This window comes from Rattus rattus, chromosome 3 (genome assembly GCF_011064425.1).
Source record: "Rattus rattus isolate New Zealand chromosome 3, Rrattus_CSIRO_v1, whole genome shotgun sequence".
NCBI lineage: Eukaryota > Metazoa > Chordata > Mammalia > Rodentia > Muridae > Rattus > Rattus rattus.
The window spans coordinates 48,872,546-48,890,231 of record NC_046156.1 but is presented as its reverse complement, the minus strand read 5'-3'; the positions used below and the strand labels follow the sequence as shown (position 1 = coordinate 48,890,231).

Here is a 17,686-nt window from a genome sequence, read left to right as displayed (position 1 = left end):
GCCTTTGTGGAAATATATCATTAAATGTTACATCAGAAAATTTCATCCTGGAACTCTTAGTTCAAAAAGGCCATCCCTGAATCCTAGCTCAAATGATTTCCCTTCCTAGACTCTGCTTTTGGGACAATTATGTGTTTGCAGTTCCACGCTTCTGTGAACATTTATGCCCCGTGTGTGGTTTGTTCAATGAACACAGAGGCTGCCTCGTTCCACCCTGCACGCACGACAAATATCACTCACTGTCATTTTCTTGTGATTAGAAATCACTGTAATTTTCTTGTGTCATTTCCCCTTTTGAAATTATATTTTTATTTTTTGAGATTAAACTTTAATTACATCATTTCCCCCTTCCCTTTATCCCCTCCAAATGCTTCCCAGTAACCTCATCCTGTTCTCTTTCAAATTCCTGGCCTCTTTTTTTCTTTAATTGTTGTATAAATACACCTTGCTCAGTTAATATAATGTTACTTATGTGTATATATTTTTAGGGATGGTTGGTAGTCGATAACTAATTGATGTGCTTTTAACCTAAAAAAAAAAGACCATTTCTCCCAGTCTCCGCATTTCTTAGTTGCCTGTAGTGTTTTGTTTGTTCCTTTGTTTGTTCCTTTGTTTGTTTGTCTAGGCTTGGGGCCTTGTGAGCTCTCCCCTTTCACACCGGCAGGTCTGTCTGTCTTCGTTCTGCTTGTGTTTAGGAAGACATGCTGGTGAAACACCACAGGTGTAGCCTCTCTGGCATTTTAGGAGACACAATCCCACAGACAACCCACAGTTCATCTGACTTTTGTCATCCTGCTGTCTCTTCTGGTTCCTGAGCCCACGGGGCAGGAGTTGTGCTGTAGACCAATGAGTTGGGGCTGTGCTCCACAGTTCTACGCTTTGATTGGTTGTGCCTTTCTGTCTCGTCTCCGCTGCAAAGAGCAGTTTTCTGGGTAAGGGGTGAGAAGTCCACTGATCTGTGAGTATAAGGAATCACCTTGAAGGTAGTTAGGGAGTAGGCTGGTTTAGTAAGCAGTCGTTGTCAGTTCTCCTTCAACATCTGTGGCTTCACTAACCCCAGGTACCAGGATAAGTTTTCAGTCTCAGGCGTGGATTTTCTCCTTGACTGCCGTAAGTCTTCTTAGAGAGCTCTTGGTTACTGACGAGTGACCTGTACCACTACTTCCCGTATCCCATGGTTAGTGTGGTTGGTTATTGATGCTCATAGGCATCACAGTTCGGTAGGGCTACTGGTTGCTGCCCCTCTATGGAGGCTTGAATGGTACCTTGAGGTAGACGAAAGCCAGGCCTCAGAAGGGTGAGGCTTTCAGGTCAGATCCAGTTCTGGTAACTTCCCTTTTAAGATTATAGATTATATGTAGAGGTAGTGTCCACAATATGTCTGCTGTAATTACAGAGGACGGGTTGATTTTCAAATCATATCTTGTATCCAAGTCCTGTGCATTTGAGAGTAAATGTGTTAAAATAAATAAAAATGAAACCAGTTTTAATATAATAGGGCGGTTGTCCTGGAAAACGTCTTTCCTGATGTTTACTTCTGTTTTTATGTGATTGTGAAAGGGTTAGACACACACACTTCAGGTTTATCTTAATATGTATCTGTGTTTTAGAACCAGCCCGTTTTGCTCTTTGGGCGACCGCAGGGAGACGGCGAAATCCGAATAACCACACTGGACAAGCATACGAAACAAGAAAGGTGCGTGGCACACTGTGCACTCTCACAGTAGCAGCTGCTATCACAGCTATTCTAGGACAGGTGGCAGTGCGCAGGCCAGGGGGCGGCCAGTCACAGGTCCCTTACCTTCTCTAACGTATGTTCCATACATTACTTCTCTTTCTAGCCTGCACTCCGTTGATTTACCTAAGGTTTTAGGTGCTAGATAAAAATGTTAGGACGTAAGATGCATCTCAGTCATGAAATGCCACCAGACAATTGCTGTAAAACCACGATCACCTTTTTTAAAAAGGCTCTTTGAAAATTAACTGAAAATAATGGAAAGCATCCTAGAAAGCAATGCGGAATGAGAACTATTCAATAATATTTTTATTTAGGGAGACCTTTAGGCAGAGTCCTTGAATGTCCTTAGTACCCTTGGCCTTTTATTCTCTGTCACAACAGGTGATTGTCAGGCAGATGCTTTTGTGGGGCATTTTCTGGACTCTTTGTAGAAGCAGAAGTCTGCCAGCAGGGGGCAGCATTGGCCCTTGTTTCCACCTGATACCCTGACTCCTCAGGTAGCTCTCCGGAGCCACACGTTTGACTTTGAAGATGAGGAAAGTGTTTGAACACCAGGAATGTGTCCTTGTCACAATCACTGGCTAAGAATAAGTGTGTTAATCACTGAGAGTTTTAAAAAGCACACGTTTATTGGGGTTGGATGATAAGGTTAGAAGATTCGTTTCCTTCCCCAATTAACGTTGCTTTTAATAAAAAAAAAAAAAATTAGCACAGAAACTTAACCATCACCTTCCTGGCTTGCAGTTTCTCTTACACCCAAGCTACGCCTAAGGTGACCCATTAAATTGTGACACCGAACGCAAGGAGTGAAGGCACAGGTTCTAAAGTTAGCCTGGGTGTGATCTTACTCTGCCATCATCAGTGTAAGGTTTGGCAATTTACATACAAGCCCCTGCCCCCCGCGTGGGTCTGCTCACCCAGGGTGAGAGTGGGGACCCCAGGAATTTACTTTATGTCTTGTTTGTGGAATGGGTGAACAGTTCTCAAGGCTTTTGATTGATTACTATTATGGTTATAGGCGATCTGTCCTGACTGAGTATTTTCCGAGACTTTAGCATTTAAATAAAAAGAGAGCAATTATTCATGAGTAGCTTTATGGCTATCCCAGTGAGTATTTGCAATGACTCTGAAGTGTATGGACTGCTTTTCTAATGAGCCTTCCCTTTCTTTTTGTTACAATGAGGGGCACTGGGGTGGAATGGCACCATTTCTCCTTCCGCGTGGTGGTGAAGGACAGGGATGTTCCTGTGGGCCTGTATCCCTTACTGCTTTCACCGTGCAGCCCTGCCTGTGGCCCTCGATGCAGAAGTACGCTTGGCTGGTGCAGTCTCGTCTTCCAGGGGAAACGATACTTGCGTGTACACCGCTGGCTGTCAGTCACCCGCACTCTCTCCTTCACAGGCACATCTTCTTATTCGATCTGGCAGTGATTGTCTGTAAAAGGAAAGGGGATAACTACGAGATGAAGGAAATAATAGATCTCCAGCAGTACAAGATCGCCAACAACCCTACCACGGATAAAGAGAATAAAAAGGTGACTCCTGGGGAGGTGGCGAGCAGTAATTTATGCAGAACTTTGAATATTCAATAGTCACCCCTCCACTGCATTCACCTAGATCTGCAGATACTCAGGGCCCTTACATAAAGTGGCTTGTGTTTGCATCTAACCCATGCACGTCTTTCGACATCACTTAGAGCATCTCCAGGCTCTTTGTAAAACCTAAGACAATACTTGAATTCCTGGAAGCAGCTGTTACTCCGTATCATTTAGCAATCACGACAAGGCAAACAAGTCTGTACATGTTTAGTGCAGATGCAATTCATATGGTTTTCATCTCCAGTTGATGAATATTTGAGTACGGAACCTGAACGTCTGTAGTCAGGCGCTGGGTTTTCGGAGATTGATTTGGTACAGGTTCCTGTGAGCTATGATTGGGTCCTGACAGAGCCGATCTGACCATTTCCAGTTCCTCAGATCAATATGGTAACAATGATTTTCTCATCAATATGAAGTTGGTAACTGACTTCCTTCTCAGTGTGAAGTTGGCTACAATTGTCTGGGTTAATGCGGACAGCGATGAGGTTTTGTGTGTGTGCTTATGATGGTGCTCTAGTGGACTTGGAGATGTGCTCTTAACGAATGATAATCATTAACTTGAAGAATATTCATTTTCACAGTGGTCTTATGGCTTCTACCTCATCCATACCCAAGGACAAAATGGGCTGGAATTTTATTGCAAAACAAAAGATTTAAAGAAAAAATGGCTGGAACAGTTTGAAATGGCTTTGTGAGTATTTCTACTTTTTAAAATTTATTTATTGTGCATGTGGTGTGCACTTTACCCAAACAATGTGTGTGTGTGTGTGTGTGTGTGTGTGTGTGTGTGTGTGTGTGTGTGTGTGTGTGTGTGTGTGTGTGTGTGTGTAGGTCAAAGGTTTTATCTCCTTTAGTGTTTGCCCTTTGTACTGAGTCAGAGGCTCTCAGTTGGGTCCAGGCCAGAACTCACTGATTGGGCTAGACCAGCTAGACCTTGCCTCCGGGATCCCCTGTATCTGCCTCCCAAGCTCTGAGTTTGAAGGCTGACTGCCACCTCTGCTCAGCTTTTCCTTGGGTGCTGAGGATTCATACTTGGGTGGTTATGCTTGGCCAGCAAGTGCCAGTGAGCCATCTCCCTGGCCTACATTTGAGAGTTCATTGTGTCTACTATTTAAATCACTGGTGAGTCACGGAGCTTTTCTCTGCTAGTGGCTGCTGCTGTGCACAGAGGCTCTGGGCAGGGATGCGAAGGCAGATTGTGGGCTGGTCATCTGGTCTCCCAGGAGAGAGCTGGTGAATTTCTTCAAAAGGAAGAAAGAGGGAGCTCAAGCCCTCTCTTTGACTTGCCTCTCCTAGAAATGCTTTCAGTCTTCACCTTTTAGTGCCTCGAGACATTTAATTATAAGGATAAATTTTTCCTGTAATTACTGGTTTTAATATATACCCTTAAATTAAACATTTTTATTTGTAAAATAAATAAATTATAAATTTTTTATTTATAAAAAAAAATCCACAGCTATGCACACGAGAGCACAGCCTTTGCTTCGACTAGAAAGGCTGGTGTCTTTCTTCGATTTTAACCTCACTTATTGTTTGAATCCTTGCTGAGTTTCAGGCATGTGCAATGAATGTTTCAGGGCTGTGTTTCTATCAATGCCCTTCCCTTTTATTAAAGAGGGTGCTCAACAAAGAGGTGAAAATACCCGGACCTGGTTCAGAAGGAACAGCACGCAGAGCTGTAATCACTGAGAACACACTGTTAGGCGTTTCTTTGCAGTTTTGATGTTTATAAATTAAGAAGGTGCATCATGACCCTTCTTGTGGAAGCACACTGGTCACCCTGAAATGAAACCGTTAAAAAGGGTGGAATTAAAGGGAACACTTCTGAGGTTTGTCTCACTGGGTTCTAGTGTTGCTTACCACACCCCGACCAGTTCTGACCAGTTTTTATTGCTTGTTTTGATTTTAAGAAGTGCTGGTGTTAATATAAAATTGAGATGGAATTAGGATGATTTTTAAAGTTTTTATTGTGTGTGTGTGTGTGTGTGTGTGTGTGTGAGTGTATATGTGTGCGCATGCACACATGTGAACATGCACAGCATAGCATGTCTGTGGAGGTAAGGAGCAACTCTCAGGGATAGATTTCTGCCCTTCTACCATGTGGGCCCTGGGGACGGAACTCAGGACATCAACTTTGGTGGGAGAAATTTTTACCAGTCAAGCTATCTTGCTGGCTCAAGACTCCTGTCTTGAAAGACACGATTGTATCAATTTAAAAAAAAATCAAGCATAAAACAAGCCTGGGTTCTGCTGTCATCATAGCTGTAGCCGTCTATAGTCTTCGATAAGTCGTTTATTTTCTGAAGCCTCAGTTCCTGCATCTGTAAATGGGGATAGTGATGTTTAATCTGAATCGCAAATACTGTCTCAGCGAAACGCCAGCCACGTGCTGCAGTGTAAGGCTTATGATATTTGTTGATCAAAAGGTTGTATCTAGTGTTACCACTGCTAGCAGTAGTATTTTATATTTAAGGTCCTAACATGCTTGTGAGCACAAAGCTAACAGTTTCTGATATAGCAGTATAGTCCTCATACTTGGTTATTGATTGTAATAGTTAGGTACAAAAGGTCAGTTGTATTAAAGGGACATGAGATCTGCGTTACACGTTGCATTTATATCGGGCACGGATGTTGGTGGGCGATGTTGGTCCAGTCTATGATCCAGAATGGTCAACCTCATAACCCTGGTGCTCTCTCAGTGAGACACCTTGGGTTGCATGGTGGCAATCACAGCCATACGATGCTGGGAATAGCGAATGTATCCAGAGGCAGAGTGGATCTCAGACTTTTGGCCTTGTGGGAAGGATGTCAGACTAGAATTTTCTGATGTTTTTCTGAGCTGTAGAATCTTTCTCTGAGTGAAGGAGTTTCTCCAGGGAAGGGCAGCTAAGTGTCTGGTCTCAGAGGAGGCAGGGTCCTAGGATCAGTGACCATTTTGTTACACTTTCAAATTGCTCATCCTTAATACAAGATAAGCGATGCATTCTTGTCCTCTCGTATGTGAGAGAAGAAGCTGTGCTAGGCAGGGGCTGTTCGAGAGGTGGCTGTCTGAGCCACCTACCTCCCTTCCAGCCGTGTGCTCTCTTCTACTGACCTCAGCATTTGGCTTCTGTCTTCAGTGTTGGTTAAAGTATAAAATGGCTACTGGAATTCCAGCTATAAAATCTACCTGGGAGATGGAAGAGGGGCAATCCCTCTCTTTTGAGGAACCTTCAACAACACATATTTTTCTTAAATCAAGGCAGAACTTGGACATCTAACTATACATGACAAGGGAGGCTGAGATTATCTTTCCTGATTCACATGGGTTTGAATCAAGGTTCTCTCACTGTGAAGGGAGGAAGGCAAGTGGCCTTTCAGAGGCAGGCAGCTAACACAGCTTGCAGGGTACTCAGGGTATGGAGAGAACTGAGTCGCTCCTCTGCACCCATACCTTCAGGGGGCCAGACACTCTACATCTATGAATAGTTTTGAAGCACCCCAGTAATACAGGGAAGCACACGTAAGAGCCATGTTTGTATTCTGAAGTTCAGGTGACTGCTTTTTTAAATGGGTAGAAGGTAGGCATGCTTTTCTACAAATTTACTCAAGAGTTGAACCCTAAAGGGTTCTGCAAGCAAAAGTTAAAACATGCAGGGCAAAATAAAAAGCAGCACTTAGCTAAGATATCAGCCTATCTATTTTCTTAACATCCCCCCTTCCTTTTGAAGCTAGCTATACCAGGAAGGCCTGGAAACCACGCTATTAGCTTTCTAAGACAGGTCTTACCTTGTTCTTCATGAAGTAGAAGAATCTAGGTAAATGTTGATGCTTAAGATTTTGCCCAAGGGTCAGATTTATTAATCTGTTTTGTTCATTGTTTCTAATCGTTCTGCTTTTCTAAGTCATGGGAAACAAAGAAATCTAAGAAGCATGTGGTATTGTAACCACGTTGAAAATGCAGCAAGACTCCTGTACCCGCTCTGGGCAGCCCTTCCCGGTGTCTTTAGCTTGAGCCTAGGTCTTATCTTTCTGGAAGTCTCTGGACTGTGCCTTAAAGGAGCATTGAAGAGGATGATGGTGGTTGATCAGTGGAGCTGACAGTTTTAAGATGGACGAATTGCTGGTTCATTACAGAAGATGATTGGATATCTAACATATCTGTCTATAGGAGGTTCAGACTGTTTTTGTTTAAAATATTTGCAGATACCCTTTAGTGCAGTTTGAGCCTGTTCTTAATTTGGTACATTAGAGAAAAGGGCAGAGAGTGCATGGACACCTGTAAACAATGAGGACGTACAGGACACAAGCCATCTCCCAGCGGTGACCTGGATCTCAGGACACAAGCCATCTCCCAGTGGTGACCTGGATCTCAGCCTAAGCTGTCTTTCCTAAGCACACCCAACCCTTGCTCCACAGCACGTCCTCTGACCTTGGCTGGCCGTCACCACTTCCAGCATTTAGAATCTGCAGTGAAACCCATTAGAACTTGGCAACCTCATTAGATAGAGCTGAATGGGGAAAGAGAGAGGTGGCAGTGACCCACTTGGATGGGAAAGGAGAAGAGTTTTCTCTCTTTTTCCTTACTAAACGGGGTAGGTAGTAGTCCTGGTTGTTATTGAGGTTGTAGGAGACTTTAAAGAGCTAAATGATGCTTAACTGCTGAAGTGCTGGGATCCTTATCAAAGCATCCATTGGTATGCTTTAGAGGCTGACTGGTTGGGACACATGGCTTGCTTTCCTTTATCCCCAAAATGATTTTTATTGCTACTTGTCTCTTATAATGCCATTTGGTCATCTGAGAAATAGGAGGACAAGTGTTGTATTCAGTTTGGCTGGGTTTGTTGTGAACGTGAGTGCCTAGAGCCAGCTGCGTCCAACTTTTTGTTAGGAGGGCTTCTCTGTTTTCTCAAACCCCATGTACTTACTCTGTTCCTATGGATTCTCTGAGTAGCTAGGAAACCAGTGATCACAGGATCATGTCTGCGATGTTGAACAGTGCTGCTACTCTGTCCTTACCACAGAGTTTGGTATCTCAGTGCACAGGGTTCTCCTTATCCATGAGGGTGTTAAGTGCAAACTGCATTCAGATCTTGTTATCTAAAATAGATCATTTTTCAATTGCTTTCTTTTGCTTGTTTTTATTGTGAAAAATACACACGGATCCTTGATTTGTGTGTGTGTGTGTGCGTGTGTGTGTGTGTGTGTGTGTGTGTGTGTGTGTGTGTGTGTGTGTGTGTTGCAGAAATAAGTCCAAACGGTGTTAAATATAATATAAATGGAATCAAAGAACAACAAAGTTTCGATGGTGATTTAGAGTCTCCTATGGCTCTGGTTGACTTGGACCTCATTCATAGCTGAGGTTGAAATTGAACTCCTGATTCTGTTACCTTCAAGCTCCCAAGTGTGGGGATTGCAGATCTATAGGTGTGTGTTACATGCCCAGACTCAAAGCTTTTTAAAGGAAGAGCAGGAAAGAGAAAGAAAGAAAATAAAGGCAGGAAGAGAAGTAGATACGGCAGGAAGTGGGGGTGAAGATGCTGCCACGAAGCTCCACAAGCCCAAAGTCCATTTAACATGAGATCCAGTTTGGCCTCTTAATTTATTCACCCTCTCTCTCCCAAAGGAACTGAAGTCACACACACACACAAAAGAGCGAGCATGCCACAGAATTAAAAAGAAAAATTTAAATAATCAAAGGTCAAATAAAATAGCATTTCCTTCAAACTCACACTCTACCAGGGAAGAACATTTCCTTGAAATTTAGTTTCTATATAGATTGTATAAATGTGTGCTCTCTCACATTTTGAACTCAAAATTATATTTCATCAAGTATAATTTGTTTTGATCTGAAGGATTGCTCAGATATGCTGAATATCAAAGAGATAATTACACTATAAAGTTGGGTTCATTCTCTAATTTTTATTGAATACTTCCTTGTTGCTGGACCTTATTCGAAGCCTTGGGCACAAAACAGTGATGGAGCTATTGAGATTGAAACCACACACACACACACACACACACACACACACACACACACACACACACACACACTGTATATATGTATATATGCGTGAATATGTATTTCTAAATATTGTTGTGTGCAGTTAATGTATAGGAGATTAAACTTCAGTAGTGAGCCCTTGATGTTTTGACCCAAGTCATCTCTGTCTCTAATATCATTTGCTCAGGCATCAAAAGAGAGAAGCCAAGAATGGCATCACCCGACCCTCTCCTTCCACCTCTGACCAGTACCCTGCAGTACCCTCTGCCGATGATAGCTGACTGCTTGCCTGTACTCTCCTTCGCCACATACCTTAGTTTAAGCCTTCTGCTGCTTCTTTCTTCTCACCTCCCCAACCTGTCCATTCTCACCGAGCATCCAGGCCATCTGGTCTTATACTGACCATCATTTAATCTTTGCAGATTGTTGATTGCGGTTGGTAAGATAATGATTTTAATTTTTTTTTTTAACCAGGACCAAAGAAAACCTGTGCCGTTTTATTTCACCTTTCTCTTCCAGCCACATCTCTCATCATTGTCTCCCATGCCAATTGTGCTCTAGTTATATAGTGTGTTTAGTTATATAGTGCGTTTCAATCCCTAGAGGATGCATGGTCCTCACACTCTCACGTATGAGAGAGTACCTGCCCGGAAGTCTTTGTCTTTGTTCCATAGCTGGTTCTAGATGTCCTGGGTCTTAATGTTAGTGTTATTTTGTGTTACTACTGACCCCTATACCAAATGAATGATTCCATCTCCCAGTGTCCCCTCACAGTGTAGAGTATTTTCTTGGACAAGGAATCTTCACATGCATTGTGTGCAGCTTTCTCTCCATCCACTGATCACCCCTCTGTCAACGAGGATCTATTACTTCTCGCCTCCGTACAGCTTATATTTTATTCTCCTAAAGGGGAAGGATTCCGGGCCTTGGTCCGAGTGGTAGATTTTGGAGGCACTCACAGACACATGATGTCAGTAATCCGTTCATCCGTCCACGCCAAATGGGTTGTGGGGAAGGTGATGGGTACAGCAATGGTAAAAACTGCTACAGTAGGAGCGACCAGACTTGTTTTGGATCCCTACTTACCAAAGTACTTTAATAAGCAGAAAACCTACTTTGTTCACAACGCCCTTCAGCAGTGCAGTGTCGGGAACATCGTGCTCCTCAGAGCTTTACCCACGATCGAAGCTTGTGAAACACGAACTAGTGGAGATCATCTTCAAAGTGGGCCGAGTTATCGACCCAGTCACAGGAAAGCCCTGTGCAGGAACCGCCTACCTAGAAAGCCCCCTCAGTTGAGAAGCCACTCCCCTCTGCGAAACTCGGGAAGAGCTCAAGGCCTTCTGAACCTGGGGAAGAAGGAGCCATAGGGATGTCTGTCTGTGTTTGCTCAATGACTTTTCATATTGTCCAGTTTCTCCTGTGACATTAGACATATTCAACAAAGTAAAGAACCTAGTGTTCCATAAAAGGGGGGGGTGGATTCCTTCTTGCTCATTAAGCTAGATACCACATTGAGTAACACGGTTAGAGCTGTTAGAGGTAGACAGAGACCGCCTTGTGAGATAGAAAGGAAGGTTTAGTGATCTGAACAATGCTCTTGAGTTAGTTATGGGTCTAAGAGGTTTGGGAAGGGTCTCAGGAGATGCATGTCTGTGAACTCCGAATTATTCACACTTTTGTGTTCTTTGAAATGCCGAAAGGGAAATTACTTTCGTATTGCTTTGGCTGCTGAATTTGTACATTTATAGTTCCAAGGCAGACCTGCCTGGGGCCTTGGATCTTTATATCTGTCTCCTTATGGCTGCTTCCTCCATTGGACTCCCAACATCATGTGGGCAGGCAGGGATCTCATGTTAGTGTTATTCACATTTATGTTCTCTCTTAGCACATCATCTAGCACATAATAAGTAATTATATTTCTATGGAAATTTAAATTTTACTTTTGGAACTTTATAACAATTAATAAAAGCAAGAAACAAAGACTTGATAGGTTGCAGAATGCTCACCGGCCCATGGATAAAGAGACTTTTTTAGTGTGGTTAGAAGGTACCTACTGTTGTTTCCTCATCGGGCTGCATTAATTTATTTTTGTAACTTGCAAAGTTGATGTCATTCTGTCTTGTGTCATTATTAGCTTTTAAATATGGCACTGAATTTTTCTAAGGCTTTTTTATGCACAGGGAACCTGATATTAGATAGGCTCCTTTGTGGCAGTCTGAGTAGATGTATGCAGCAAAGCAGAATGGATAATTTTCACATTATCCCGGTGTCTTTTAAGTAGCATTGATCTCATCCTCACATGAGCTAAAAACTGCAGAAATAATTTGCAGCTTATGCTGCGTGCAGCCTCCTTATCCCTGGAAGATTTAAACAGAACTTCACCCAAATTGTATTCTAGAGCTGGGATGCTCAGAGCGCATGGCTTCCTAATATTTGTCTCTGCCGCCACGATTCTGATTCCTTTGGCATTCACCTTTTTCAGAAGTAAGGCCTTATTTCTTCTCTGTTATTCACATGTAGTCCACGTAGTTTACATTTTATGTGCTGACAGTGTCATTGGGGAGATGACTCATGTCCTGTCCCTATCCTTTCTATTGTTCTACACAGTCCTTAAACACCCCAATTAGTGCCTATAGTGTGACCACTCTCTCTGCTCTCTAAAGTGGCCAGTACTCCTCACCTCCTCCTTTCTGGGAGCCATGAGTTGGTTCCAACAGTCCACCTCACTACCCATCCTGAGATTAGAGTATCAAAGCCATGCCATCTGCCACGTTACCTCCAAGAAATGTTCTAGAAACCACAAAAGAAGATGCTCTTTGTTATTGCTTGATAAAAGACCCAGGCTTATGGTAGCAGATTCATGTATCATTTCTGTAGACACCATTTCAGATTTCTAGACTGTGGACTGGGGCAGGCAGGGTCCTACAGGGATTCTCTAAAGAGAAAGAACACAAAAGGCCAGTTTCTGAGGAAATGCTGCCCCAGAATATTCATTCATTAAATAAGCATGAGGGAGAGAATGAGAGTGGGGTGGAGACTGTAGAGCTGGGGAGGTAAAAGACTGACTTCCTTTCCACTTTTGCTTAGATGGACTTAGCTCCCTATACCTACATGAAACTCTGTGAGATCTATCTATAGAACGACCATTCAAGAGTTCCTCTGTTGTCTTTTCCTCCTCCTGTGCCCCACCTCCTTTCTTCATCACTGTTTTCATCAGGGGGCCTGGGCTATTTGAATCTTCCCAAATATATGAATGGGTATATCTTTGGGCAACAAATTTAGCTTTTAGATCAGAAAACAGTAAAGTTTTATGGGAAGACAGAGTAAATGTGTGACATAAGTCTCTTCAGAACCATTGGATTTTATTAACATTAAGTACTAATGGAGTGGCAGGGAATACAGAAGTGAATGACTATGTATTCCAGTTTAATGGTTGGGGGGTACTGATTCAGTTCCTAGACTGTACTTACTGACTCTTGTCTCAGAGCACATGTTTGAACCTTGGGAATGCAGTACACACATGCCAGCAGTCAAAGATCTCAACTCCCAGGGATCAATAGTGTGGCAGAACTTTTGTAGAACTTTGTGATTTTTGTCATTCATTCGTTTGATATAATATTAGTGATTTAGCACAAGAATGCTCTTTACTCCACCAGAGCAAAAACAGACCTAAGTGAATTGTCTCTATTTGGCATTATTTTTACAGTACAATTGAATAGCATAAACGTCTGCACAAAGAGCTAAGGGAACCTGTTTAGTTAACCAGTTTTATTAAGTCTTGTTCATGGGCGTTTGGAGAGGAGAATAAGGGTAGGCCCCACAGAATCCAGACTAGATTTATTATCTCTCTGAGCTTTTATCTGCACACTAGCCAGATGGGTCAACTGGAGAAGATTTTAACTGGTGATGATCTTGAAGCATTCCCTTCCCAGCTTGAATGGTCTTGTGCGTGTTGTTTATCCCGAAAAGCTCTCTAGGGAATTTACTGAGGAAAACCAAAAAGTGCGGAGGACACTGGCTAGAGAATGAGCTTCTTTGAATAATCTGTGTTTGGAGGTTGTGGAAGGAGTAACATTTCTATTGTGATGATGCACCCTTTGGTTTCTCCTGGACATCTAAATTCTGTCAGCAGCTTCATGGGAGCTGCCGGGTTTACTGACATAATGGCCAAAATACCCACTTACAAGCTTTCTTCATTTTTATCTGTCCGTATTTATGTTTTGGTTCATTTAAACTGTCAACTTTATACAACCTACAATCACCTATGAAGATTCTTAATGAAGAATTGTCTAGATCAGTTGAGCATCTGTATGAGGAATTGTCTTGATGATTGATGTAGGAAGATGTAGCCCACTGTGGGTAGCACTGTTCACTAGGCTGTACCCTAAATGAGGAGTAAAAGCAAGGGTCAATGTGTTCATTGCTCTCATCCCTTGACTGAATCTTGGATGCTGATGTGACTAGATGCTTGAGTTCCTATTTTTACTTTCCTAAATTGATGGGCTATAATCTAGCATTGTAAGTCAATAAACACTTTCTTCCTAAGTTAGTCAGACAACAGAAAGAAAACTTAAGTATATGTGTATACACACACACACACACACACACACACACACACACACACACACATATATATATATATATATAAAATTAAGGAAAATAATGTGTAATATATTATATTATATTCCTTAAAAAACAATTTTCTCTATTCCTCATACTTTAATTCTATTTCCTGCAAAGGCTTTCATGGGCCAGTGAGATGGTTCAACTGGTAAAGGTGTTTACTACTAAGCCCAGCAACTTGAAAATTGGTCCCCTAGACCTATATGGCGAGAGGATAGAACCAGTCCCAAGGTTTTCCCTGATGTCATACATGCACCTAATTGCACAATAAGTGCATAATTATAATAGAAATAAAACTTTGAAGGCTTTCATGACCAGCTTTAGTATGAAGAGTTTGTTTACAGGTGTGGAATTCAGGCTGGCATGATTTGCTGCCCCTAGGTGGTGCTGAGTCTTATAGAGTAATCTCCCATGTTGAAGCCAGTTCAATGTCCCTGAATCCAATGTATTGTTTATAACCTTTCAAACTTGGCAGTTAAATTAGTACGGGGAATTATACTGGCAGCAATAGAAGAAGCAAGTCAGGACAATGCTCAGGATAATCTTAGCTGTCATAGAGTGGAGTCTTAGTATCCTTCTTTGTCCAGAAACATGGGAAAATACTTCATGCATGACCAATGTTTAGTAAATATTAAACAGTTCTCTGGCTCAGTTTCTGCTGCTTGGTGGGGATCAACTTCTCTTTCTCTGGTTGCCTTCAGTGCTTCCTTGACATTTTTCTGGCCTTGGCTATAAGGAAGGAGAAGTCATAGGCAGGGGAAAAGTGAAGGATTGCTATCAAAAATTCCATCAGCAAATAAGCATTATTCTGGTTAAGATGAAATGCAAATAGTGTGATTAAGCCGAATTAGCATTGGTTCCCTGAGCCTTTGTAACAGAGCCTTTGATCTGCTAATTTTCTTTCCATAATGGACAAAACAGCACAACCAGAAAAGGTTGACCAGTTCCCTGTGGTGACTGTGCTGTCTCTAGCTTGTCTGGAGACTAACACAAACAATTAGTGGCTTTGGAATTGGTTGTTGTACTGAGTCAACCTGGCGTATGGTTTGCTCAAAAAAAAAATTTAGATATTTGACACTCTTAACCAAGATTTAACCAGTAAAGTCTCCACCAAACAGAACTACTTTTATTTATTCGTAAACATGAGGTCTTGATTCATACAGCACAATTAAAAGTGCATTTGGAAACTGCCAATCTTGACTGTGGAAACAGGAGGGACTTTGTGGTTTTGGTGTAGTAGGTAAGTTTAGGCTGGCTAGAAAGACTGGAAGGTTGTGTTTGAAACAAGTTCTAAATATCAGCGTGCACTGTGCATCTCTGATTGTTTGTCATGTCTTTGAGTCTCACATGCATCCTCAGGGAACATTCTAGGCCCTGGGAATATTCATGGTAAGTTCTCTCTAATGGAATTTATGTGGTAATTCCATATTATACACGTCACATCCATGGACACTATTTTCACGTCAGTTTTATAATGTGACGGTAAAGCAGTCCCTTATCACCCCTGCTCTCTTGATCTAGGGAGAATGGCACTGGAAGTGACAACATAGAAAAAGTCCCACGTATGTGATGGTGGTGGGCACACTTTCAGTTATCAGCCCACTGGGGTATAATAGGCACCTGCAATGGAAGATTTTTACTTTTCAAGGAATTGTGCACTGGGCTTCTTCTGAAGTTCGACATTGTTTGCCTTGTGTGAGGAGAAGGTTCCTGGTGGAATTATCTGTTTCATCTTTGGTCAGTTCTCATGGTAGAAAATGCTTCCTTGCAAGATGCCCATGGCTCTCTACTGAAGTCTAACTTCCTATTGCCACAGTTCTTGTTGTTTTGAGACAGGGTCTCATGTAGCTCATGCTAGCCTTGAACTTTCCAGGGATGCCTTGGATTCCTGATCTTCCTGTCTCTGTTTCCAAAGTACAGGTTTTCACCCCCACACCTGTTAGGGTCACTGCTTGAATCTAAGAAGAATGTTTCTAACCGTTCCTTAGATGTCCACCTTTGGGATATATGAGGGTAAGCATGTTTCCAAGTCTGTACGTAATACACATTTTCTGTTGAAAGGAAAAGAGACTTCATTTGAAACTTTCCTTAGTTACTCCAATTAAATGCTTAAATGACATGAAAGAAAACGGTTTGATTTCTGTTCCCTATTATGGCAGGTTACAAGGAACGCTAGAGGCTGCCATTGCAGAAAACTGTAGACTTGAGATAGTAGAAATGTTTTCGAACAAATTTTGGGATTCCTGATTGAACTTTGCACAACATTGTATTATTTCCGTGCTTAGGGAGTTAGGAAGGATTCCGATTTTAAATCTTCGTGGTAGAGTATTTAGAGTCAAGGAACATTTAGTGATAATTCCTCGCTATTACATGGTACTTTAAATGTCTAAAGTATTCTGGGATAATACCTCATTTGATGCTTAAAGACTCCTATGAGGTGGCTGGAAAAGTATTAGTCCTTTCAGAAAATAAAGGAAAGATTAAGTATTTTTGCTTGTGTTTTTTTTTTTTTTATTTCCCCTTCCCTCCCCAGCTCACAAATGACAGAGGCCGAGCTTAATCTCAGACTAGGTGTTTTCTGCTCCCCATGCTGTGTCATTTACAGTAGGAATACCCACCACCATTCTGCAGAGAAGGAAATTGCTGTGTGAGTCTGTTTTGTAAGCCCAAGGTGACCTTGAGTAATATCTTTGTACACTAAATCAACAATAAGATTTATAATTTAAATATGTCAACTTTTTAGTGATGCTCATGGATAAGAATTTGGTGTTTTAATAAAATTAAGTAAGAGCTAACATCTCGTATATCAACAACAACCCGTAAAGATGATTTTAGCTTCAAGGAATTTGCTTCGAGCAAGGAAAATAAAATATTAACTTGTAAGTTAATTAGGATCATGATTTCGAGTTGCTGTACCTTAACCACGGGGCTGAGCCTAATAGGAATTGCAAATCATTTTGTTTTCTTTGGTTTGATAGTGTTTTTATTCTTCCACTTGTTTCAGTAATGAAATTTTAGTTGTGGAGTAGAGGAATTGGGAAGGAAAAGCCCGTCGATCTGAGAATAAAGTCTGGCCAGTTATCAAAGTGGATTAAGCTGAGTCTGAAGTAAATGTGTCTTTTTTCTTTTTTTTTTTTTTAAGTACTTAGGTCCCACTGGGGCCACCACACATGTTGTGGAAGGGAGTGATGGCATGGTGTACCTTTGTTCACCTTCAGGATACACCTGGGAATAAGCTTTGAAAGACTTCTCCTTGGCAGGGAGAGCATCAGTAGACATGGTTATCCCAACCACCTGTCTGACCTGCTTTGTCACTTGTTCAAATAGTGGCATCTCTTCCCGCCATCTTCCTCTAGGAGAATGCTCGAGTTAAGGAACTTACATTATCTAATTCAGAAGTGGCTAGAATATTCCACGAGTCACCAGGTATCCAAGTTCTGTGATCCCATGATCCCATAGTCCTTGTATTTTATATGTCTTTACAAGTACAACATCATTGTCTAGAAATAGCTAGCTTTTTGAATAAATGAAGTCACAAACAGCATGCATTAGTGGGCTTTCTAAACAAAAAGCTTTCAATTAATAGAACACTACCTGTTTTACCAAGTATGTTATGGCAAACAAAAAACCGTCTATATTACTCTTCCTACCTTTCCTTTTTATCAGACTAATAAGATAACAAGCATTCATTTACATTGACATTCTATCCCAAGGATTAATGTTCCACAAATTTTTGATAGGA

The 17,686-nt window shown here is 41.8% G+C and overlaps 1 protein-coding gene and 1 pseudogene across 1 annotated transcript in view; both read left to right on the top strand.

Annotated features, from left to right (window-relative positions):
- Vav3 (vav guanine nucleotide exchange factor 3) overlaps positions 1–17,686 on the top strand; it is a 331,496-nt gene that overhangs the window by 171,304 nt on the left and 142,506 nt on the right. Inside the window, exons 13-15 of the mRNA XM_032897450.1 lie at positions 1,611–1,696; positions 3,140–3,272; positions 3,917–4,026. Coding sequence (XP_032753341.1) covers positions 1,611–1,696; positions 3,140–3,272; positions 3,917–4,026 — 329 coding nt within the window. The remainder of the gene's footprint in view (positions 1–1,610; positions 1,697–3,139; positions 3,273–3,916; positions 4,027–17,686) is intronic.
- LOC116896347 lies at positions 9,692–10,706 on the top strand (annotated as a pseudogene).